The sequence below is a fragment of the Emydura macquarii genome, unplaced genomic scaffold (assembly GCF_026122565.2).
Source record: "Emydura macquarii macquarii isolate MOO-44397 ecotype Brisbane River unplaced genomic scaffold, CSIRO-AGI_Emac_v2 contig_2481, whole genome shotgun sequence".
NCBI lineage: Eukaryota > Metazoa > Chordata > Testudines > Chelidae > Emydura > Emydura macquarii.
The window spans coordinates 4,059,513-4,086,771 of record NW_027132618.1 but is presented as its reverse complement, the minus strand read 5'-3'; the positions used below and the strand labels follow the sequence as shown (position 1 = coordinate 4,086,771).

General features: G+C 39.2%; 1 protein-coding gene across 3 annotated transcripts in view; it reads right to left on the bottom strand.

The window, feature by feature from the left end:
• Positions 1–27,259, bottom strand: part of ST6GALNAC3 (ST6 N-acetylgalactosaminide alpha-2,6-sialyltransferase 3) — a 297,965-nt gene that overhangs the window by 124,159 nt on the left and 146,547 nt on the right. For all 3 annotated transcript variants that reach the window (XM_067563322.1, XM_067563323.1, XM_067563324.1), the window contains exon 3: positions 14,797–14,991. In XM_067563322.1, coding sequence (XP_067419423.1) covers positions 14,797–14,991 — 195 coding nt within the window. The remainder of the gene's footprint in view (positions 1–14,796; positions 14,992–27,259) is intronic.

Genomic DNA, 27,259 nt, shown 5'->3' with positions numbered 1-27,259 from the left:
CACCTGTCAGTGATAGGCATTATTGAAATTACAAATATATGTACGATTATAAAGACCTTGCAAGACAAATTTGATTTTTAGTAGAAGGAAAAAATTAGTGGATGAAGGAAAAAAAAGAGAGATAACATTTGGAATTTAGTCAATTTTTCATATAGGGATTGGTTTTCAAGAAATCATAATAGAACTGCATATATGTATATATGTGATTGTAAGAGTCTATAAACATTGGTGTAGACAAAGGGGAGAGAGTGGAAATACTTAATATATTTTGAAGGCTATAACTAGGAGCAATAAGATGAAATTAAGAAAAGGCAATTTTAGACTATAAGGAAAAGCTGAAAATGTGATTTATTAGCATGTGGAATAATCTTCCAAGGGAGGTGGTAGAATTCCCATTCTTGTTACATTTAAAATTAGACTGCAAAAATACTCAAATGTGCAAGATGGGTCAATCATGCACTAGCAGGGAGAGGAATTCGAAGACGTAGTCAGTCTTCTCTCTCTCTAGATTCTTCATATATGTCGATATTAAACTGTTTAGCACAGACAAACTGTCAAAAATACATACATTATTCATGTTATTTATATTGGAAACACACTGTCATTTCAGAGAACAGGGTTGGGACTAACATCAGAAAAATACATACAAATCCCGAAACCCGCCATCATTTTTTTAGGATTCTGTTATTATCGTGGTTATTTTTTTCAGAAAATGATATTTGTACCATTCAGATAATGACCTCATACAAGGCCTTTTTTCCCCCAGGAAATGAAAAGCAGACTAGCTAACACCTACTGGAATGAGTGCGAGCTATTTAATGACAAATGGAAGGAGAACCGTGATGTTAGTTCCTAGGTGATAATCAACAAACAAAACATTGCAAATGTTTTAGCTTTAGCTGGCACAAAATTTACCTTTACATTCTGTCAGGAAGTGGAGACTCCTCATTTTGAGCACGATACAATATCACTTTTACCCACAGTTTGAAATGACTTCTAATATACTTTTGACTGTCAGGTTTGCCTACTCATTTTCAGTTATCACCACCCTCCGCAGCTATGGAGGTCTGTTTTCTCCTCAGTTCACATGCATAACTCTAGTATAATTTAATGGAAGTTATGCATGCTTATTAAAGGGAGACTGACAAGAGTCAAGAAAAGCTGAGGCATCAAGGTACCACAAGAGTTGTCTTGATGTGATGATGATATATGGCAACCCTTAAAGGCTCCCGTTAATCTCGGTATGAAGTCAATCAGAATATAGACCTGGATACGTTGCAGAGAATGGCTCTTGTTGCATGTATTGATGTAATTCTCCTAGTGAGGAAGATTAACTATTCATATGGGTATTACATCTATCTATTACACCTTTGATGCTGCTGATCATGAGGTGTTGGCAACATGCTTGTGAACCTGAGCAGGAACTGGTGCTGCTGCTCCTACATGGTTTTGTTCTTATCTCTGAAGGAGATCCCATGAGACTGCCCCTCTAACTCAAAGATCCTCTTATGTGGGATTACACAAGGCTCCATCTCGTCCCCAATCTTGGGTAATGTATATATGATGCAATTAGGAGGATTAGTAAGTAAGTATGGTCTATGAAGTCTTCAAGAAGCTTTATATTTCTCTCTCTTTTGACCCAGACTGGAGAATGCCTGGTGGAAACTGGGCATAGCTGAAGGAACACTGGCTGAGTCTCAAACCAGTTGAGACAGAGTTAACGTTTGTAGAAAACAACCAAAAGACATTGGAAAAAAATGTGTCCCAGCAACTGAGGTTATGTTTCTGCCATGGGTCACTGAAATTTGGTGCAAAATGCAGGAGCTCACTTGTGAAACGCAACTTCTTACCAACAGAATATCAGTTCAGTGCTTCAGAATCTGTCCTAATGCTTGTGTAATTCTACAGGGTGTTTTACAGAGGAAGTCACGATAAGCCTTGGTGAGAGCAGTTTCAGTGAAGTCAGAAGGGAAGCCAGACTGGAGAGGGGAGCCATGATGGAAACTGATGAAAGAAACAAGGCGATAGTTGTAAACAGTGCATGAAACTGGTTTGGAAGTTAAGGGAAGAAGGGAAATGGGACAGAAATTAGAGACCTTGTACAAAGCTTTATCAGAAGCAAGATGAAATTTGTTGCCTGAAGATGATGCTAAACCCCAAACTGAAAAATATTATCCAATCTATAAATTAGGGTGACCAGATGTTCTGATTTTATAGGGACAGTCCCAATATTCAGGGCTTTTCTTATATATATATATATATGCGCCTATTGCCTCCCACCCCCCGTCCTGGTTTTTCACACTTGCTGTCTGGTTACCCTACTATGAATTAAGTGTGTTTTTGATCAATTCCATGATTTCTTGCTTGTCACCAAATTCTGGGTTATTGTTATACTATGGGTCAAGTTCTATTTTACAATCCATGTGTATTAATTTCCACTGGAGTAGATTTGCATGTGCAGTTCTAAAATTCAAGGGCATTTCACTAGAAGAGTTTATGAAACTGTGGAGTCAAAGAGAATATTCAGAAGAATCTGAAGGTATTCTGAGCTGGGAAAGTTTAAAATAAATAATAATTGGTTCAATCTGGTGCACTCCAAAGATCAAAAAAATCTTCCTGCTCTTTAGCAATACTTTTATGAATTGTAGGAATAGGTCATCTCTGGAGGGATAGTTTGACAGTACCAGAGAAAGGGTCAGCTCCAGAACCAGGAAAACCAAACCAAACCACTTTAGGTGGTGGAATTTTAATAAAGGGACTGGCAGTCCTTCCCAGCACATGAAAGCAGCAGGCTGATGTTCAACTTCTTTTCCCTGGAGAAGTACTAATCCAAGACCTGCCCCCTGAGGCTCTTACTCAGTTTGAAATCCAAAACCCAAGCCCCTTGCAGACAGGTCTGCAAAGCTGCACATTCAAAAACAAACAAACATTCTTGATTGGCACGAACGAGATTAAGTCTGTAAGGGGCACCACGGTGCCGAGAGAATGCAGGATGAATTGTTGGTATTAAGCAATTAACCTATCCAAAAATTACTGGAGTAATTTCATTATCCTTGATTTGGGAATTGTATTTAATAGTGCTACCTTCCTCGCCCGGGTTGTTGTTGACACTCATCTCAGGATGTAATCCAGGAACTGGCTATTTTTGGGATCTAGGCACACTTTCTAGAGTTCACTGTTCGGATCTTACTCAGTAGGGTATAGGTGGCTCCAGCCATGACTCATGCTATATATATTATTCATCTCGGTCACATATACTGTGAGTCATTATATAAGCCTTGGTCTACACTAGAAATGTTTGCTGGTATAATAATGTCAGTTGAGGTGGAGGTTTTGGGACATTTTTATACCCTCAAAAGTCCTAGTGTAGATGCAGATATACAGACATAAAAGCGCCTTTGCTGGTGTAACTTATTTTGCTAGAGAAACCAGTATAAACTATACTGGCAAAAGCACTTTTTTGCTAGTATGAACTGTGTCTGCACTAGGAGGCTTTGCTGGTATAGCTAGACCAGCACCTGTTTTCTCACGTAGACCTGGCCTAAGAGTATGGAGGTACAGTTCAGCAGTTATAAACATATAGAGCTCAAAAAGGCCACCTTTCAAACAACCAAAAAGCCAAATAAAACCATAAAAACCTCGCCTGGGTTAAAACATCCAACCACAAAGAATGGAGAGAACAATAAATAAAATCAAAACCAAAATCAAAACCAAAAGCTAAACCAAAGCATGACTAAAGCAGCAGAATCTGCTGGCAGCAGAATCCAAAGCTGCCAAGCCTGAGCTGTGACAGATGGCCATAGGCAGCAGATTCCAAAGACAAGGGCCTTCTAGTAAGAAAGCAGCAGCTTTGAAACTGGACAACATTTGGCAAGATTTTCAGTGTCAAGATATAGCCTCCTGAGCAGTTTTCTAATCACTGCATGTGTGAGAAAGTGGCTGGCAGTCTGCCTACCTGAAAGGAAATATTAATAGGCTTGGTCAAGAGAGAATCCAACATCACACCCTACTTTATATTTTTTTTAAACCAGCCAGGATGGGCGGGAGTCCAGCTCACAAATGATGGGACAATGCTGAGCAGTCCCATTGAGCAACACTGGATGAAATTCCAAGGCCACTCATTTGCCATCAATGCCAACCAGATCACCCTTAATTTAACAGGTTTTGTCTATGAACAGGTCTATGAACGTCAAAGTAAGAAAAATTCAGTTCTGATGCAGAATGAAAGCATTTTCAGTTTAGAAGCAGCTTCTCCTGCCTCCCACTGATCTGGCCTAGGCCTCATCCTCTTCTACTGACTGGTTTAACACACCCATCTTTAATTATTTTCCACTGTTTTGTGCTCATCCGTGAGGTTATTATGCCAAATCCATTTGCTCCTCTTCCGGCCAACCTATAGTTAACTCATCTCAATTCCTCTGGACCTTACACAACATCTGACATTTTGCTAGAAACATGCTCTTTGCTTATGGTTGTAACTTGAGCCCTTTGTCGCCACACTGCAATTATCTCTTCTGAGCTGACCAGTTGCCCCAGGCCTTCTTTGTTTTTGTGGATGTTTCCAAATGCTCTCAAGCCAATTCCCACATTATCTCATTTGGAGATATGTCCAACATACGTCTCACATGGAGAACACAACTGGCCACACTACTTTTAGGGAATAGCTCTGACATACCTGAAGCTTCCAATTGCTAACTGTATAACATCTCAACAAGGTTGGAAAACCCTGTGGAAACTCTCATTATATGCAAACAAAGGCTCAATGAAAATATTCATCTAGTCTATCAGTCTGTGGAGAGTAGGGAGGCAGCTCTGATTTCCATCCTCCCAGATTCTTTACAGGAAAGATGGATGAACATCTGACAACATAGCTCTTACTGGTGGTAGTCTCTGCTCTAATAAAAGAACTATGCACCACTTCATACACCAAATTCAGACTTGATGTAAAGCGGATTTAAATCTTTTGAATTTGTTAATTTGACTTTTGGTCTGTACCTTACAGTTCTCTTTATGAAACACTGTCATAGTTGTGGTCCACATCAGTTCCATCACTGAAAATAAGAAAGAGACTACTGGAAGGATGTCCTCATTGAGGACATATCTTTGGAACTCACTTCCCTCCCATTGGTTCTTAACAGCCTGTGTTTTTAGTGGTCCTTGCAGCATGCTCTTGAGATTAGCTTTTTGCCCTTGCCAGGAGGGAATGATGGGAGAAGGATGACACTGATTCCTTCAGGTAAGGCAGAGTGCCAGCCACCTTCTCAAAAATCCCCTGGTTAGAAAACTGCTTAAAAGACAATCTTCAGTGACTCTGAAAAAGATTTGGGGGTTGAGTGGATAATCAGTTGAATGTGATCTCCCAGTGTGATGCTGTTGCCCAAAGAGTTGAAGTGATCCTGGGATGCTTGAACAGGGGAATCTTGAATAGGAGTAGAGAGGTCATTTTACCTCTATATTTGGCATTGGTGCAACTGCTGCTTCAATACAGGGTCCAGTTCTGGTGCCCACAATTCAAGAATGATGTTGATAAACTGGAGATGATTCAGAATGATTAAAGAATTAGAAAACAAGCCTTATAGTGATAGACTCACACAGCTCAATCTGTTTAGCTTTAAGAAAAGAGATGTTTAAGAGGGTGACTTTATTACAGTCTATAAGTATGTATGTGGGAAACAAATATTTAATATTGGTCTCTTTAATCTATCAGAAAAAGGTATAACATTATCCAATGGCTGGAAGCTGAAGCTAGACAAATTCAGACTGGAAATAACATGTAAAATTTTAGCAGTCAGAGTAATTAGTGATGTCTATCACTGCCAATTTTTAAATCGAGATTGGAAGTTTTTCTAAAAGATATGCTCTAGGGATTATTTTGGGGACATTCTATGATCTATGTTATACAGGAAGCCAGACCAGATAATCACAATAGTCCCTTCTGGCCTTGGAATCTATGTTTCTATGAATCTATGAATTTGTTATGAATACTGTTACCAGAGTTGCACTCTCAGTGGTAATTGTTTGAGTCCTATGTATGAATTCTATTTTTAAGAGTGTGCCAAGGGCCTGGGTTAGTGCTCTCATGTAGTTAGTACAAATCAAATTATTCGCCCCTCAATGGAAATATTTCCAGGCAAGGGGTGACATTATCTTCATGAAAACAGTCCCTACAGTGGATTATCCATTGAATCCATCTATAGCTCCCCAACAGAAATTATTTTCAAAACTTTGTAAGCGCTAGTAAGACCACATGGAGAAGAAAATTGTACAGTATATAGTTTTGTCTCCATTATTGTAATAAGGAAATTACTGCAGCTGAAGAGATATGAGACGACAACAACCAAAACAGGAGAATAATTGGGGGAGCGGAGGGGATATAGAATAAATTATAAAAGAAAACGGAATATATTTGACTTTTTTCTCTTAAAAAATATCACTTGAATTCTTAAGGCATTACAATAGACAAGATCCTGAAAGAAAAGACAGAATGGATGCCATTAATGTGTAAAATATTAACATTAAAACAACTTTCTGTAATAGTAAATTGTGTTGATGTGGGGTTTTATGATGCAAAATCACTAAGACCCGATTCTTCTCACTTACACCAGCACACATGAGAAACAACTCCACTGAAGTCAAGTGAGCTACACTAGTATAAAACTGGTGCAAAATCTGTCTCTGGTCCCTAGTGTTTTCATTTAAACCAAGTCTGATGCTATTCTCCAAGGTTCTTTCAATAGCTGATGCCTTCTGCATTTTGTACCATCTGCTTGATGTGTGCTTTATCTGCCTCAGTGTTCCCACTGTTCCTTCATTTACAGTATTTCATATCTTTAGCTCTTCTTGTAATTCTTGATGATACTTTTATCTAGAAAAAAACTAAATTTTAAGTGTCCAGCATCTTACTTTCTTGTGCATTTCTTAGTTTAGTTACTGAAGTTTTATAGGAATGCAGACTATTGTGACTGGAACAATTACCTCTTCATTTCCCATTATGTTTGATAACTATGTACTTCTAGTATCAAAATGATGGGATCTATACATGTAGTAGGCAAATACACAATATAGCCTGTGTTCCAGCCTCTTATGTCAATTTTCCTATTGCCTCGGATAGTTTTGGTTTTTTAATACAATTCTTTTTCAGTTGTCTGAAGTCACCCCGTAGTGCTATTTATTATTGGGCTATTCCAACTGGATAGTAGATATTGGGCCAAATACATCCTTGTTGCACCTCCACTGATTTCAATTAAATTACACCAGGGATGAATGTGGTCAACAGAGTTCTATTATTTAAAAAAAAAAAAAAAGTCAAATGTGGTTTGTGTTCACATAATTCTTTCCCCATTTACTTGGAAAATCCAGCATGAGAATTCTCTTCTTCTTGGGGCAGATCTGCAGCAATTTACACGAGCTGAGAATTGGCCCCTTTATTTTTAGAATCAGACAAATGTATTATCAGATATTTTAAAATTCTTTTGCAGCACCCCGTCTTTAGTGACTGCTAACCATGGTGTTATTTTAATATAATCTCGTTCCCTTAAGTGACCTTTTTAATAAAAAAAATAGTGTTACCTTTTTTTCTTCCTGCAAAGAGATAATTGGTATACAGAATCATATTGCCTCTTTTGAGCCAGTAAGTACCTCATCAGCTGCTATGAGGGTGAACTCCTCTAAATACTTTCCCAAGAGAAGCGGAATGACACTGTAATATGAAAGTTGACTTTACTCTGGTGACTTCTACACATTACAACAAATGTAATTTAAGCTCATCTAACCACTCCATGTACTGATTCCTGATTTCATCTTTACCTAGGAAGTGAAACTCTTGACTATTATTTACCAATCATTCCACTATTACACTACTCATTTAGCTGACAGTTAAATGTCAGAAAACAATTCTAGAAGATGGAGAAAAAAATGATGGAATAAGATAAAGAAGAAACACTGAGAAAAGTAAAATAGGAAACCCATTGGATCCTACACAACGGAGAGACAGACTCTGTGAGCTTCTCTGAATGCACAGTCTGAAGGGTTTTTTTTTTTAAATTATCATTATTTGTATTATGTTAACATCTAGGAGCCCTACTCATGGACCAGGACCCCACTGTGCTTGGTGCTGTACAAAAAGACATTCATTGCCTCAAAGAGCTTAGAATCTATGGTTTGCTTCCTGCTCTTCTATGGTGTTTTCTTGACTCATTTTCCAAGGAACTGAAATTGGGAATAAAAAAATCAAAACTTATTTCTACTATGTATTGGTTCTTTAACTTTGGGAACATAGGTTCTGACAGGCTTAATATTCTCATACTTCAAAAGTCTTATCTTCCTATAACACATTGTTACACTGATGAATAGTAGGGCTGGTTGGAAAACAGGAATTCCATTTCATTATTCCTCCCCCTCCAAACAGCCATTAGCCCTGTGATTAGGGTACTCATCCGAGATGTGTCTCCTATATCCCAGGTGAGGGTTAAGGTCTATTCTGTAGGGTGAAGTGGGGGTGTCTGTGCATGTGTGTGTCTCTCGTTCAGTTCCATCTCAGACTGTCAAAACTAACACGTTTCCATCAAAAGTTCAGTTTCGACAAATTGGCATTTTCTGACTAAGAAAGTTCTGCTGAAAAATTCCCAGTCAGCTGTACTGAGTAGGACAGGATGGGAAAAAAAAGAGTGTCAGAGACAAGTTAAACAGATAGGTACTTGTGTTAGACAGGTGTTCAGCACCTGTTAATAGCAGTGATTAAAAACAATTGATCAAAACTGGCACACTCAGGTACACACCTGTAAAGCAAGCATTTCTTTTGAAATCTAAGAATGTTCTACTTTTATTGAGTGGTTAGAAGAGGTCACTGAGAGTTGGGATTCCCGAACTACATTCCTGGTACTGACGATTCCTCTCTGTGTAGCTTTGGGCATACTACAACCTCGCTGTGTCTGAGTTTGCTTGTAAAAAGGCTTAAGCAATTAATGTTCATAAATTTTGCTGAGATCCTTGGACAAAAGGCACTAGGGAACTGCAGATTGTTCCAGATTTGTTCCTTAGATATCAATGTATTGTAATAAATATACTTTTAGCTGGGTTTTTTTAAAAGAAGAATAGGAATATTACAGTCTATTCTATTCTACATTAGGTTTTTATACAGGGCTCATAATCGTAGTATCTGAGCACTTTCAATGTTCAATTCATGAAAGCACTTTGAAACTTTCTTTCGGAGTTCTGACTTTAGTCATAGGGACAAAAACATTAACCTGTCACAGTCTTTGTTTATAGTAGGAATTTGTTGACCATCTGAGAACTTACCTTTTCCAACCCCACTACTAGCCTGTGTATAGTATTTGGATATATTTATTATAATGATGTTTAAAGTATTACTGTAGCTATATTCTGGATTTGTTCTAAATAAGAAAATGGTAAATTACACTAATACTCATGGTGGAATAAAATGAATTTTGAATAGTTTTTTTTCCAGAGTGCATAATCATATGACTGCATACTTTTAGGCTTGCTTAGCATAAGGCTTACCACTGCTAATGTGTTTTAAATTGATGTCATAATGCTGCTATTTAAATACATGATATTCACTAATTTTACAACATCTCTTTGTGGGGTTGTAATTTTTGATAGCTGTTTCTCTTATATCTGTGTATGATAAACTGCAAGTAAGCATATGAGTGTTTGCGGGGAGGGAAGGTATCAGAATGACCATGGCCCTCAATTAAGTAGATGTTGCAGCACTATATCTTAAAGTTATACTTGCTGTATTTAAAAAAAATGTCAGGAGAAAACAGGTAGAAGATATTTCTTTCACAAACAGGTAGAAGATATTTCTCAAAAAGTAGATTTCAGTAGAAGTGTCTCAAAAAAGCTTGAGCTATAGAATCAAAGAAATTAGAGATGGAAAGTCCTATAAGGTCATCCAACGCATCCATCACCTTGTCACTTGTAAGACCATTCCCTACAGAACACTCATGTGCTTTATCCAGTCTAGTTTTAAGATACCCAGTTAATAGTAATGGAAGTAGATGGCTCATGGGATTGGAATGAATAGTTACGATCACCACAGGTCTGAGTCCAGTAATGACTGATAGTTGCCAACTGCGAGTTGCTTTGTGCAAACAGAAGGTGGTCTTCTTCACCCAGGTCATAGTCGACAGATGATCCACCACGGAAACAATCATAACTGATACCTTTTCTCTTGGCAGAAAGATGAGGTTCAAACGAGCATGAGACTGAATTTATCCTTCGATCTATATAATCAGCCTCTCCAGGTCAGGTTTTAAGCACAGTGGCAGATCAGTTTGGAGAAACTGACAATGCTGTTGCCTATGCTGCACTTGTTCTGCAGTAAGCGCACTTTCCTTGCTGTGCGAATCGTACGACTTTTTTTCTAGTAGTAAATTCAATTTTAAATTAAACATGTGTTTTCTGTGTTTTCTGTAAAAGCTCTGTGGGAAAAGGGTAAACACAATGTGTTTGGCCCTCCAAAGGAAGGGGGCCTAGTGGCTTGGCTCCCCCAGAGGCATCTCTTCAGGAACATTGATGTAGATGGGGTGAGCAGGGAGATACTGGTCGGAATGGATGGATGGAAATTGTTAGTCAGAAAACATAATGTGATCATACTCTCTTTTCTGCAGTCTCATGCAGGGGAACGTAGAGCTGCATCTGGGGTCATCTCAGGAATTGGGAGCCAAGGCCAGAACCAGTGTGGAAGCAACTAGCCCTAGCCTTCCACAGATACCAGGGGGCCCTATCAGGTGTGGGACTTGTCCCCAGGGGTGAGGGGGTTCAAAAGGGAATCTTCTCAGATAGTCCCTTAGGGAAGCATTCCATTTCATTTTGAATTAAAGTGGGCAAGGACTGGATGCTGCTGCTTCAAATTCTCTGAGGGTGGAATCTATGAGTCCCAGACTGCTTACTTGGGAGCTTATATTTTAGAAATATCTCATTAGTCAGAAAAACAATTAAAGTGTGTCTTAGTTTAACAGATCAGGACAAGAACACTTAATATCTGATTTACCTCCAATATAGTATGTTTACTGAACACAAAGCCAATTTTTTCATAGCTGTTGCTATAGCTACAATTCAAGGAAACCATAGCAACAATATTGTATTACGTACAGCCTTAATTAGAAAATCATGTCTCTCATTGTAATCTACTAAATAGTCCCATGTAATCTAGTTATATTTCATCTTAAAATGTTTTAACTTTTTTTTGCAAAAAATATTTCATGTCATTATGTTACTAATTCCAACACATAATGTTCTATAAATATCCCTTTTCCTGCTACATTCCACTAGACCAGTGTTTCTCAATTAAATTTGGCCACGGAACCCTTTTGAACTCCATAAATAATTGCGGAACCCCCCAAACTCTTAACAGTCTTCAAATGTCGAAATAAGCAAAGATCAGCATTTCTTACTTAAATTACACTTACACTGGATACCCTCCGCCGGAAAATCCGAGACATCTTCCCTTTTTCGGCGGCGCGGAGAACGGCTGCTCGTGGAACCCTAACAGTGTTCCTGCGGAACCGAGGTTCCACGGAACACCAATTTAGAAACACTGCACTAGACGTTTACATTTCAAAGTGATATATATGTATCGCCCTTTAAAATTTTCCTATTTGGTGATAAATAGAAATGTTTACATCACCTCTTGCTGTATTGCATAAACTTCCCTATTATGGATCAATGTTAGCTTCAACCTTAATTATTGACCTTTCTGATTACATGCCCAATTTTCCAATTCCCATCCCATTCAGTTGTCCCCCAAAATAAACCAACTGCCCAAAATTTCACATGCCATAGCTCATCCCATGATAGAGGGTTTTGGAGGGAAATATAGTAAAAATCAGGGAAAAAAGGCTTAAAGTATATGTGTAGATCATCTTTAAACATTTTTCTAGCTTTTTTATCTTGACAGATGACTGAAATGGCATGGCATCAATGTATTCTGTTTTGTTGCCTTTACTCAAGAAGAGTGCCTTTCAGTAACTTTGGGGAGGTAGGGTACTAAAGGACATATGCTCCCCTGCCTCAGAATGGGAGGCTGTGGGGAAGGGGAATGGAGTGTGTGTGGGGAGGAGGGGGGGACAAAAGATGTGTAAGGAGCTATGAAACTGGTAGGGAATAGAGAATATGGAATGGCAGTAGAAGAGACTGAGGATCCAATGAGGTACAAGGACATAGGTATACAAGGTACATCACCAAGGTCGTGGGGGGCAGAGAAAGGTAGAATGCTTAAAGTTGTACATTAGTAGCATAGAACACCACAAGAACATCTGAACTCTAAAGTCAGAAGGAATTGAATGAACTCAGCACCTTGTTGGAGGCGACAACGTCTATTTTAGGATTCCACTGATAAAACAGAAGGCTATCTAGTCATTTTAATATATGGTACAGCATACATATACATATTCATTTATATTTCTAATGCATTCACTCTAAAATAAAAACTATTAATCTAAAAAGGCTGTGTGAGATTTACTAAGAGGAGCTGCATGAAAGCTTTTCACACAGCCGACACAAAAAATCTGCCTCGCACAGGGAATAATTAATTCAAGAGTAGAGTATTCACAATTAGCAAGGCATGTTCAGTATCCTCATCATCATTGTTAATTAGCAAATATTAATGTAATCTGCATGTTTGAGGGTGAAAAACAATTAGTTACTAATTTAAAAAAAATCCTCCGTGGCCTCAGCTGAATTGAGAATGAGGTCTTGCTAATCGATTATTCAGTCACTGCCTATCAGACCATCCCGTTCCGTCTCTGATCTATGGATTCATCTGCATGTGATTCCTGGCACAAGCAGACACTCAAGCTAGCATGCTAAACCTAGCAGTGTGGCCATAGAGAACAAGCGGCAGCTCAGGCCAGCTGCCCGCCCAAGCACACTCTTGCCCGACCCCCTGGTACATTCCTGGGTGGCTAGCCTGAGCAGCTGTCTGCGTAACTGCAGCCACCCGGCTATTTTTAGCACACTAGCTCAAGCAGAGGTAGCGCGTCTCTCTCTACCGTCACTAGGAATGACTTCTCTCAGCTGCAGTATAAATGTTGTAAGAATCAGTAAATGTGGAGCTACCAGCATCTCTACATACCACATCTAATCTCTGGGAGAATGATCTGGTTCAGGGCAACAGCAACAGAATATGAAGCCCTTCTCCGGTGCTGCCAGTTTGAATCCAGATTGATAGCAACCGAATGATTTTGGTGGCTTAAGTTACACAAGTTGGTGGCCTCCATCCAGTTCACAGTGTCCACATCTCAAGCCCCCACCATGGTTGGCAGTCGGCAATCTCAGGAGACAGGCCCACCTTTTAGTGGGCATGGAGAACGAACTGCCCTTTTGCCCTCAATAGGTTCCTGGGTCTTTTACATTTAAGGCAAACTAGATGAAATCCTGGCCACAGTTAAGTCAATGGCATAGTTCCTGTTGACCTCAATGAGGCCAGGGTTTCATCCATTAACTCAGGAAGACTTCTTTCCTGCTGCACGGCCTTAGGCAAATGCACTCCAGGGCTTTCAATTCTGCATCTTTCATGAACACTAAACTCATTAAAAATGTTAAAAACTTAAAAAAACAAAAAAACCCACCAGCTCCCTATAAAACTATAATTTCTTGCTCTGGTTTTCACCTTTGACACTGTAATGGTGAAACAATTAAGGTATCCAGTGCAGTTAGAAGGCTAAATGAAAAACAGCTGAACTCACAAAGTGGGGGGAAAAATCTTCATTTTCAAAGGAAGCATATTTCAATGTACTCAGTACATGAATCTAACAATTATTACTTCCTTAAGCAAAATAAACCAAACTAAGAAAATGGGACTGTAAAAGTATTTTATTGCTTGCCGGTGTAAAAAAAGAATAACTGTCAGGAACAGCTTGTAAAACAGATTAATGTTTTAATGTTAGTGAATTTATTTGAATGATTTGTACTTATGCACAAATAGCAAACAAATTCTGAAGACAGGCGGGAAAGATTTCAATAAAAATAACAACAACAACAACAACAACAACAACAAAAGTTATACCACCAAGAGTGTCAATAGCATCAGAGTCCTTAAATTACTGGAGTTGATGTTATCCGGAATCTTTGCAAGATGGTCTATCAAGGAGACCCAAACCAAACATTTTGCAAATGATAAATACCACAGACCAAAGTACCATATGATTCACAAGTGGAAACAAAACTCCAGTCTTCAAGATATACTAACATGCCATAAACTAAGTATTAACACAATACTTAAATTAAATTCTACAAAACACTAATCTGATACTTTCTCTCTTATTCATACACTTTTGCTGAATGGTGCCCCTCTTCCCCACCATCTACTGAACTAGAGAATCTGTCACATTTTGTGGATATGTGATTATCTCCTAGGTAAGCAAAAAAACTTTCAGGGTTTCCACCATACTTTCCACCATAAACATATCCAACAAAACTTATTCTGAATTTTAATGACAGGATTTAAATGAATTTGAAATTTTCCAAGTTTGTTTAAATTTCACTCCCTGGAACTGCCTAGAGGCCAGTTCAATGTTCTTTTAAAGCTCTGATTTGGAGATGATAGAGTTTAAACTATCCAAATTTTTTAAAAGTTCCTTTGGAAAATGTTACTTGCTTAGATTTTTTCTGTGGGCCATTTTCTGTCAGGACAGTTAAAATTCTTATCTGAGGCCAGTGAGATGTGGGTTTGCTGAGCACATGGTTTGCTTTGTTATTTTAAAAATAGTTAATTTAGTTACCAAATTTACCAATAGCATAATTTGTAGTCATTGCTCTAGTAGAAGTTCTTACCTCTTGTGTTTTTACATTGATATATCCATCGTGAATTCTGAGAGGCTGCCTTTGTATATGGGTAAGCAGCCTGCATTTCACACCAGTTTGTCCAAAGCAGTTTAGAATCAAAGAGAAGTTTACTTCCTTTGTAAGGCGAGCTATGATGAGGAAGAGGAATGCAGCTACGAAACTCACTGCAATAATGGACTTTCTCTATAATTGGGAGGGAAAAAAAAAAGCATTTTACTAAAAATAGTAAACTGATCAGTTTAAACAACAACAAATCTATATATACAATGTTCATAGTAAGTCCTCTTTCCCTTTATCTGCCTGTGCCTACTGCAGGGAGCAGTAATTACTAAATGCTGCTAGATTCCAAGAAGATAGGCAACTGAATAATTTTGCATCCTAAAACTTGAATTTCAGATGTTTTAAGAGTTTTCCCTAGAGCTGGCTGAAAAATGAGAAAAAAATTTAGGAAAATATTCATCCCATTTTCAATCAAAATTGCAAAAATATTAACCAGCTATATAGTTGTCTGAGAAACAAGATGAATTTTTCATGGAAGATCCATCTTGGAATTTCAGTATAAAATCAAAATTTGGACAGTTTCAATCAACAGTAGTTCCACTTCATGGCATACACAACTGACACTCCCATTTTTGCACAAAGCTGATGCACTGAAACAAAATACACAAACAATGACATCTGTACAGGCTAAAGCGATACACGATTGTGAAAAGAAAGGGACAGATTCTGATCTCATTAATTACATATGAATTCTAAATAATTCTGATGAAGTCAGTGGAGTTACGCTGGATTTACACCCTGTAACTGAAATGAGAACCAGAGCCCTCCCTTCCTTAGAATAAGTGGGACCAGACAAACCCTAAACAACTTTTTGCTTCTTTCCAGGCGCACAGATTTACAAAGTAAGCCCCTTATTCCCAAGGACAAGTTGACTTCAATTGTTAATAATTTAAAAGGTCTCTTGAGTCTCTACCTACTTAAGCCCTGATTTTCACCTCCAACCCACCTAAAACTGAACCCACCTAGTCATCTAACCAGGAAAAAGTATTAATTATGCCTGCAGGATGGTGACACGTTCCAGCATAATGTCTTACAAATAACTTGATGAGTCCTGCACTTTTAACAAGACCAGAAAAATTGCTTTCAAAGTACTTAGGAACAAGGTATGTCCGGCTAGTGCAAGTGGCTAACAACTTTAGACATAACAGAACTATAGAGTTTACTCTACAAAAAGCATTGTTTTACACATTTTCTTGGAGGAATATGCCATTTACAGGGTCGAGATATTTATATACTACTCCCACTAGATGATTGCTTTCCCTGATTTGCAGCTATTTAATCACTCTATTGAAAGTAATTCCATCAATGTAAACAGCACTATAAATGGAACTTCCGTCAGAAGAAATAAATTAAGCCATTTGAGAAGGTACAGTCTTTACAGTACATATTATCTCTTAATGATGGATGTCAAAATCTGACTGCTAATGGCTGTATTTAATTGCAACCTGGACTAGCTGCAACTAGCACAAGTAGCATATCTGCGTTGGCTACTGTGTGTGGATGCTAGCGGTTGTACTGGAGTAGCTGGAGATATGGAGGAATAAGAGGACACAAGACTGAAATATGCAAAGATATTAATCTTTTCCTTTCCTGGAGTTTCATATAACTACATACTGATTGAAAAGACTGGAAAAATTAAAATTCAGTTCTGGGTAGCGTTTGTGTTGTATGTTTTGCCCCTTACACAGAAAACACTGTAAAATAACGACATGGGCTTGGTGGGGTCCAAATAACCATGTTTACTGAATATATACAACATGCAAGGACTAGCTTTATATAGATACCACCGCTCTGGTTGGGTTCTGCTGGCTTCTGAACACGGAACACAGTGAGCACCACTAGAGGGCTCACAAATTATATAAAGAGATATTATCCTATTCCCATACACAGTGCTAAATTTGTCCGAGGCCTTGCCAGGGCTGAGCCCCAGAACCACTAGTTTGGTAGTTTATAGACCCAGCACCGCTGGGCTTGCCATGTCACTTCTGAAAGTAAAAAAAAAAATTGCTTGATCCCCAGCACTCCTTTCATTACAAATTAAGCACTGTCTATACACTACAGTTGGCAATACAGTTGTGGTTGGTTCATCTGTTTTGCCACTCCACCGTTCCAGGTGGAATCAGAACGGTCTGGTTATATATGAAAGCTTTTAGCAGTTCTGGGTGACCAGGGTGTGCAGCACAGTGACATCCATGAAACAATGAGAGGGGTATAGATTTGTTGATTATTTACTCCATTTGAGACTTTTCCCCGCTAAATATGGTAACAATTTAAAGGGGATTGCCAGAATTTATGTTTCCACTACATCTGCAAGCCTTGTCTGAAAAAAAACCCGCAGCTCCAAGATGTGGCATTGTATTCTATTCCACCACCAACAGATGTCACCAACAGATAGCTGTCTACCTTCCAGCTTTTCTGAAGATGCTTAGTAATTCCTTGGAGTGGGTGTGGGGGGTTCAACCAGGTCTTGAGCATCAAGGTGTCACCATTTGTAATAACCCCCAGTTGACGTCTCTACAAAGACTAAAAGGTTTCTTAAAAAAAAAAAAGTCAGAGGGAGGGATTTTTCTGCATTAGAAATGCAGATCATGTCTCGCCTAGAAAATTCTAGAATGTCTGGAGAAACAGCGCCATGATGACCTCAGAAGAGAGTTGAAGGGATTTTTAATCAAAGTATTAAATTTAGATATTTATTTAATTTTTGGTAATACACACTTAAGCCTACTTAACTTTTTGAAGATTCAGTATATTCATTTCTTTCATTTGGGTGTGAGAACCAGTAGCGCACATTCTCCGAGACACACCCACCTACAACAAGACTGCTAAGTGAAACCAAGGAAGACCAGAAATGACAACCCTCACAAAAGCCAAGGTTAAAACGAAGCAGACAAAGACCCTACCTACTTAACTTTCAAGCCTTCTTAAGAAGGCAAAAAGCATGCTGAATGCCTAAAAAATACTATAAAGGTCACTTTAAAAAGAGGTACATTGCTCTAAAGAGGCTTTTTTCTGCCACTCAGGAAACATTTTTATAGGTATTCCTCCTGAAGTGTTCCTTGTAAACTCCCCTTGCTAAAAAGTAAACCTTGGTGTCTCTCCATTGCTGAAATTTAAAATTTAGAATTGGATTTCAAGGATTTTTAAGTCACATTGGGTCACTGGAAAAATGGATGGAGCCACATTTATAGCTTGTTGTACAAATGCTAATCTCAAGCCTTGTGCACATCAACATTTTACATCACTGAAATTTTGCAGCACCAAAACAGAATTAAATTAGCAAATTACAATAGGGAGAAATCTTGCTCCTGCTTTATTTCCCATTTCAGGTAGATGCAGCAGCCCTTTAACAATGGAAACTTTTAGAATCTATTTCCTCTAACAAAAAAGATACCTATATGAAAATCCCAGTCAATCTATAAACTTTTCTAACTAATTTAATATAGGCATTTTGATGCACCTGGCATTTTAATTTAAAAATATCTCATTTTAAACATGTTCAGTAGCAAGGGATAGCAGATAATACATTTTTAACAGATTCATAGCTGAAAGACTTGCAAGCTATATTCATTTTCAGATGCTTTTATTCCTTTTACTGCAGTGTTAGACTGTAGCAGACAGCTGCTAGAAGAAAATTACCATATTTATATACAGTGGCCAACAGGCTTTTGTTTGTTAACTTCACTCAGTAACCAAAGTAGATGCTCACTGAGGGTAAAAATTGTTGTGTATGGCTAATCTGATAAAATTGGATGAACTGAAGGGATTTGCACACATGCAATGCAATCCTTCTGGTTACCTCAGACAGGGAAGTTGCTGTGGCACTAGCCATTTTTCTTTCTCATTTTCTTTTTTTCATTCAATATCCATAATAATATAATCCCAATTTTTGTTTCTGTTATTACTCAGCAACCAGAATCTTTCTGTCTAGTATGTATATCAAAATCAATAAGCATCATGGAGCAGGCATGATGAATCGTTCCTTCTAGGCTTGATTTAATATATGTGGTTAAATAATCACAGGACTGTCATACTATGTTGCTGGTTAGGATTCCAAGGAAAGCTCAGAGGAAATAAAACATTAATGATGATACTAATGTATGTCTCTGTATTTGACAGTATGGCTTCTAATGTGGTTTACGATATATAACCATTGGATTACCCACATTTTAGGGGTTTACCAGTTACCAGTGTGATTCATTAGTTTTATTTTAGCAACAATTTGACATTTTTCTGGGTGAGGTGGAATTGTTTTTCTTTTATGATCTAATAAGGAATATCGATGTGACAACAGCATTTTACAGTTTCATCATTTCTGATGGATTGGTAACATATTTAAATGGCTCTGTAGTCTTTTATGCTGTACACAATTGTCTAACAGGGTTAGCAATAATTTACAGGTTTACCCAAAAAGAAAACATTTTCAGTATGACAAAGCAATTTCAAACATTGTAGTAAATTCTGCAAAAGGTCTGTAGTAAGCAACTACTTTACTATATTACCCACACTAACTTCTAGATCCAGAACCAACACTAAACCAGTAAAATTTGTCACTTGCAGAACAATATATGGCAGAGGCTCTCAAAACACTTTACAAGTAATAATAAATCCCATAGCATCCCGTGAGGTACAAAGCTAAATGCTATTTTATCCATTTTACAGATATATAGACCAAGGCTTAAATGACTTGCCCAAGGCCACACAGCAAATCAGCAACAAAATTCACTCCCAGGCCCTTATTCTAAGCACTAGACCAGTGCATTCTGACAAGACCACTATTGCTATTATTATTATTTTATCATTTGTAAAGTGTCAACAGTGAATTTGCTGCAGTACAAGATATGAATAAAGACAGATCAATGTTTCAAAGAACAGTTTAAAATAATATATTTGGGGAGACATTGATTTTTATAGATCTTTTTCTATCTCTACAGTCATGAATACATAGTAACAGCGAGCCTGGAAGGACAATTGAGAGGTAAAGATTAACACGTGTTTGGAGTTTCTTAAATGACATGATACGGAGTAATATTGTACTGGTTTCACAATATCTCCTTTTATGACTACAGCAAAGAAATCCATCTTTTTTAAATGCTCCTGTACATTATACTACTTTTATTGTGGGTGTTGCAGGTTTTCAAACTTCATTTGATTTTTACTTAAGTATGCCACCAACTGAAAACAGTAACGGCTACACTTACAGAATTTGTTTCGTTTTGTGAACTCCTGTATGTAAAACTAGATTTTATTTTGTCTTTTAAAGTCCTGATCATCTTGTTAAAGTATCACTTTCTGTCACAAAGACCACAGTGCAAACTTCCTTCAGAAAAATATTTCATCACACCTTGCTGATTTCTGTTCTTGAAAACAGACCTACTCACCACTCTTTCCTTCCAACATCCATCTCCCCTTGGCACTGTGGGAACAGCTGCACAGAGCAGCTCACGGTCATTCAGGGACTGCTCTTCTAGAACTCTCCAGTGATGATAATCTCAACTGTAAGCACTCAAAAGTGTAACAGGAGTGATATTGCAAAGGGGCAAATGCCAGAACCAGGAAAAAATGCTTACCCAGTAAAGATATTTTTTTAACTATACTTGCAAGTCAAAAGCCATTTGCAACAAATCTATAGCTGGAGATATATTTGCATTAATCTAGACGAGAAAGTTTACCTGAAAACACTCAAAGAGCAACATGAGGTGGCTAGTGGATGTTTGATTCCACTCCTTGGGAAAAAGAAGAAAGGGAAGGGGGTCAGATTGGAAAACAGCTCTGTTTCTAAGAATAGAAATTAGAGAGCTAAGATGAAAGGGTGTTTTTGGACCAGGGCATGACTGCCAAGCTTTATTCCTGGAACATAACCAGCAGGGAAGCCGTGGAGGAAGGAGCAGAAATAAAGAAGGTTTGTATAGAAGCTACAGAATTAATAATACCTATGTAGAAATAGATTACAACTGTGCGATTAAAAAAAAGACATATGGGCCAGGCCTCTGCGATGGCCTGGAGAATCTTTCTACCAAAGGTGCCCTCATTAGCAATTGACCCTGCATGGAGCTTACAATACTTTGAGAAAGTGTCAGAGCCACCAGGTGGCCAGCTGAAGCGGGAGCAGAAGCAGGCTGGAGCAGGGGCTGGCTAGCGTGAAAACAGGCCTGGGAGAGAGTAGGAGCAGGAACCCGCGCTGGCTGGAACTGGAGCACCGGCAGCCAGTCAGAACTACTAGCCTGTGGGGATGCTCCCACCCAGGGAGTGATGTTGAGCAGACTGGAGAGACTGCTTCCTTTAGGAGCATATATACCTGCCTTGGGAGCATCTGGGTGGGTTCTCGCCTGTGGACTGGCTGAACCCCAGTTGAATGGCATGGAGCCTATCACAAGACCTGCAGGTAATTGTCTCTGATAACTCATCACACTCTCTGGCTCAGGGATGACTCATCAGGCTTAAGCAGGCACAGGCTCAGAGGTAACTCAAGGATTACTGTGGTCCGGAGGATGGAATACAACAAGCAAGACTTATGCGAAGAAAACCTTTATTGGGAAAAGGGGAACAACAACAGCGTCTAGAGACGACTCACCCAATCACCGTGCTAGCAGACAGCATTAGCTAGGTCTAACAGGCTCCGGTGGCCTATCAGGGACAGTCAATGTCTGGGTCCTCTGAAGCCCCGTTCACCCATGCCGCGGGAGTTTTATTAGATCCCAAGGGACATGCCTTGACTGCTCCCTCCTGGTCCCACTAGTACCGATATGATTTGAGAGAATTATACCTTATAGGACATAACGGACACAGCATATTACCCCAGTCTATTTCCTGGTACGTGACTACCCGCTATCAACCCAATGGTGGATAGTAGGTTGTTTGATACATGACCGACCATTTCCCGCCATTAGAAATCAACATGGCGCCCCATGTCCCAACAGCATGCCGTGGCTCAATTACTCATCGCAGAAAGCATGGATGGAAGACCAAGTGGCTGCCTTGCATGTATCATCGCCTGCTCTTTTCATATAGGACATCACTGAAAACCTCAGGGAAAAATATCTTGACACACTTAAGGAATGAGATACCCTTGTATGTAATCTTCTGATACACCTTAGCCATCTTTCAATATCAGACCTTGGATAACTGAAAGCAAAACCAGCAAGAACTTTTTTCTTATCGTTCTGATCCTATGACTCTCCTTACATCAGTTGTAACAAATGACGCTTCCTTCGAGTGATGAGGATGTGGGCAAAAAGATGGCAAAATAACCTCTTGGGAACCGTGGAATGACATACACCTTGGGGACAACTGAAGGACGTCTTTGTCATTGTGGACTATGCAAAACTGCTGTTCAATTGAAAAGTTCCACGTTTCCAAATGTTCTGTATACCTCAGCGATGGCTATAATGAATGCTATATTGACTGACAAAGAGGCAGAATCCTGAATTCACTGGCTAAAAAAGACTGCCAGGACACGGAGTACTTCCTTAACCTTTTATTTCCTTGGGGGTGGAATCTCGCAACAAAGATGGCTTGTAGTCAGGCCTTGCCTCGTGACTGTGGATGACTACTGGAAAGGAAGGAGGAAGCTCTCTAGCCCTTATTGGTCTAGGACAGGGCTCGACAAACCCCGGGCGCCAGGTCGCCATGGCACCTAGGAATTTAATTCTGGCGCCTAGTATTTCTCCCAGTGAAAGACTGGGTCCCGGGGGGAGCGGCCGCCATGCTCTGGCCAGGGCGCCACTGCATCCATGTGGTGGGGCCGGGAGGGGGGAGCTCTGTGGCTGCCGTGCTCCGCCCAGGGTGCCCCACCGCTGGGCCCACGTTGTAGGAGAGGGGCGGGGGGGAAGGGGCAGGGCCGGGAGGGGAGAGAGGCCGCTGTGCTCCGGCCAGGGTGCCGCTGCGTCCATGTGGCAGGGCCGGAAGGGGAGAGTGGCTGCTGTGCTCCGGCCAGGGTGCCCCGCCGCTGGGCGCACGTTGTCTGGCTCCTTAATTTTTGGGCTGGCTCCTAGCTACAAAGCAAATTTGTCGAGCCCTGGTCTAGGATATTTTCTTGGTTTTTTGAGCTGTTACATCAGGTCAGATGCTTGCCTGAATACTGGCTACTTGTACGTTAGTGAGGGTGTACAGGAACCAGTTTTGTACATTCCATGGCAGCAAAGGACCCCTCTGGAGTTACTAAAGTCAGCAGCCCCGTGACATTCAAAGAAGAAAGACTTGCCAAGCAGGCTCTGCCTTCTGTCTTGACATCTGTGTTCTCTTTTGTCAGTTCAGCTGTGTTCAGGAAACAGGGTTCTGCCTCTCTCACTTTCTGAGTGACCACTGACCTCAGGATACCCTTCTAACTCTGTACTAAATAAAGTCACCTGTAGAATCAAGTAGCTGGGACAGAAAAGGCATTTGTTTCCTTTACAAAGCAAGAAGTTTTCTTGCTGCAGCTGGAGCATCTGTATACCTTTGAATTATCCATGGGACCAGCATGACCAAGCCATCTTACAGCAGGTGACTTGGCCAGCAGAGGCTGAGGAAAAAAAGCTCAATGTGTTTAAATCCAAAAAACAGACACATGTAAACCAAAGAAGTAGGAATCTTAGAAACATGACTGCTGGCACAGCTGAAAAACAAAATAAAGAGCTTTGACCTCTGCAAACAGCACTGGAAAAAAATCAGTAAAACTGTCACAACAGAGCTTCTACACAATTCTAAAGACATGATCCTTGATCTCATCTGCCTCAACAACTTTGCACAACTGAGGGACCCAGAAGTGAGAACTGGCAAGCAACTCATTGTTCAAGAAACTGAAGATGTACAGTGATCCACTTTAAAAGCCTTGACTGTTATGCATAGGATAAATGCTGTTATTTAAATTTAGCCGCAAATAACTAAACAACATTTAGATAACTAGATAATTGTGTTATCTGCAGTATTCCTATAGGAAACACCATACATGCTTAAGTAATATTATAAAGTTATTTAATGAAAATCTGGGAAATTTTAAAGCATAAGTGTAGATAGAAGGGAGATATCTGGAAAATACAATTTAAGTATAAAATTTAAGAGTTACTGTATTTGAAAGATCATAAGAAGATTCTGAGCAGACTCCATTCTGCAATGTCTTCTTAAGAATTAATCTGCATTACTATTTTTTCCTATTAGCCCACCGTTTTAACATGATTCCAAATCTTTTTATCAAACACACGGCTGTCTTGTTATGAAAAGCTATTTAGAAGACTTAAAATCCATTCCAGCTCTCCAACCACCATCTTTGTTTTTACTCACTGCCATATTTTGGTTGTTTCTTTGCCTAGTACCTTACCTTCAGCTGGTAGATATTCACAATCTTTTGAGCAGTCCATCAATACAGCTGAAATATGAAAACTCAACACAACCAGTCTCCTCCCAAACATGGTATGAATATGTAGTCCACACAACTGAATCTGAATGACAACCCTCCCCCCGCCCCCCAAAAAAAAACAAAAACAAAAACAAAAACACCCACCCCACATTGCCACAAGGGCAACTGAACTTTTGAGTAAGATAGCCTTTCTATCAGTCTAGTATTTCATTTTACATGATCTGTAATTGGAATCTGTCCAGTAACTTAAAAGTTATTAGTTTACCTCTTAGAATCTAACCTATTAAAATGACACACAGAGACGCATTTTAAAAGCTGAGTTTTGGAAATACATGCACACAATCTGTTTTCCTATATGATTTTTTAAAATAAGGTTAATATCAGATCATTCCCTTCATTGGGGTGATTTCTCTCAATTAGTGATTGTTGATTAATTGAGGTGCTCCTGCAAAACTGGGCTGAAACTTGCTCAGTAGCTATAAATGCACTTTGTACAGATATTAACATGAATTCTACATGATGCTGCAGTAAGCAAGATGATGTGGTACCATTAAAAAAAAGCATCTGCAGCACAGCTGCTTTTTGCTCTGGATTAATGCTCACTTATCAAGTCTGACAAGCTTTCAGACACACAGACAAGTTGAAGCACACTTTCCTGTAAATAGAAATGCTGGTGCAAGAATTTGCAGATCTTTCAACTTGGCAAATAGTTGCTACTACTTACTGAAGCCCCATCTGATTGTAGCTATTTTTCACCTGCTGAGAGTTTATAGGAAAAATGCCTCCCTCTTAGTTTTAACACTGAGCTTGCCAGAAATGCCTTATTTTGTCAGCCACAAGAATCCTGTCTAGAAATGTGTGTTTGTGGCAGACAGCATGTTAAAAGTGAACTAACTACAGTAATCGACAGCTGTTCTATATGCTCTGTCAGACTCTTGACTTGCAATTTTGTATCTGCTGAAACTTCCATTAAATTTGCCTTTCAGAAAGTTGAAATCTGATACCAGAAATAGTCTTAACAGCATGTAAACCAGGAAAACAAAATGCTTTTCAGTTCCACACATACCCACTAACATTAGCAGGTATATTTGTCTATGAAGATTTCCTTAGCAAAACTATACTGGTAGGGTCTGAATTTAGGGGTCTGACAAGAAAAATACCTTACACACACAAAATAGATCAGACAGAAAGGTAAGAGCTATATGTAGCACAAGAGAGAGACTGTGCAGTTATTAAAAGCTTAATTGTTTCTGCACAACTATGATGTACTGGAGGGAATATCAGACATGCTCAATTATGTATTTATATGAACCCCAGTGCTGCCACAACTAATCGAGTATCTTTAGTTCACCTGATAGGAGATCAGTGGTTTGTGACTAAAGTCCTACCTGGCTTCAGTGTGCAGTACAGCAATAACAAAGTCTTATAAGGCCATGGATACAAACCATATATCTGCAGCTATACCAAACACTACACTGAGACAACCCCCAGAAATACTAGCTTCTACACAGATCTCTGAAGAATAAAGTAAAATGGGACAAATAAACCCATAGGCAGCCAAAAAGATGGAGAACAAAATGCCCCAACAGCCCCATGTTTATAGGCTGTAGATCTGTGAGAAAATGCCTTTTGGTGGGAAGCCTCATTTGACGGCAACTCACTTCTACCTGCTGGGGAAAGTTTAACAGCAAAAAGAAAAGGGAACAATAAAATCAGAAATCTGGACAAGTGAAACCTAATTGCGTACTGCCAGCTGCACAAGCCTGCACTTTCCGCACTGAAATATTCTGTTTGTTTATTCACTGATTGGCATGTAGGACTTGAAACTAATAATGAAAATTGGCCTCCCGCTTTAGTTTCTTTTTAAAAGCCACTCAACGGTGGAAGAAATGGAAGGATTTGCCTTGGCTTCTATTTGGCAAGAATCCTGTCCTGGCTCTTCAAACCAGTTATGCACCACTCTGCACTTTGGGATGTCAGCACTTTTGAAAGCTAATTCTGGATGCACTCACTGCCGCAGTACAGCATGGGGTGCACCTGCCATTCGGTAGCATTGAAAAGGAAACAAGTGGTCAATTTCCATGTTTGGCCTCAAGGAAGCCATGTCCATCAGTCAGCATCCCCACGACTTTCAAGTGCAGATCCGACTAGCAGCTTGTTCTAGAGAGAGAAACGTACAACCTGATTTTAGCTACAAGTCTCATTTAAAAAACATCCCCAGAAAACAAAAATAATTATTATGGCTTCAAAAAGATTTGACACAGGCATTTTTCCCCTCATCAGACAACCAAATTTAGTTGTCCTTGAATAAGTCATCGTTGAATAAAAATTATTCTAGTGTATCTCACGTTTAAACAGTCCTTGCTGGCATTTATTTCATTAGAAAGGTGAGAGTGCTACTTTTTTTAAAATTACTCCAATATCACACTAGTCAAAAAGAATCTGGTGGATATTGTGTCACCCGTTGCCTAAAAGCATGTTCCACTTCTGGCATATCTGCCTGAAATTTCAATGGGCAAAAATAATAATTTACAGCCTATAAAAATGTAAGACCTAATTATAGTGAAATTGAAGCTGAGACTGGTACTTGCATAGTTTGAAGTTGCAATTTTTGTGCCATGTGATTTATAGCCTACCATCTGTATTATTGAAGAGAATACCGTCTCATATATATTCTAAAATTTTCGCGTGCCTTTCATCTTGAAGGAGCCTGAAGTTTCTTTTTTGCAGTTTTTAAACAAAAAGCTTAAGCTGAAAAAAACTAGACACCAGAATCACGTCATTCATCACTTTTGGTAAGTGTGACAGCTCTAACTATTGCACAAAAGCAATGCACAATAATTGAAACATGAGAGGTGTACAATTTCAAGTTGCAGGGGGAATGCAAGTAGGGAGAACATAACCACCAGAGCAAAATTTGACAAAGGCAGCAGAGCTAAGAACCATGGCTGATGTTTCCAAAGCTAGAATTTAGATGCACAAATCGTATTAGTTCAACGTCATGGGATTCTTAACTTAACCTATGCATCTCATTTATTTGGAGATGAAGACAGCCAC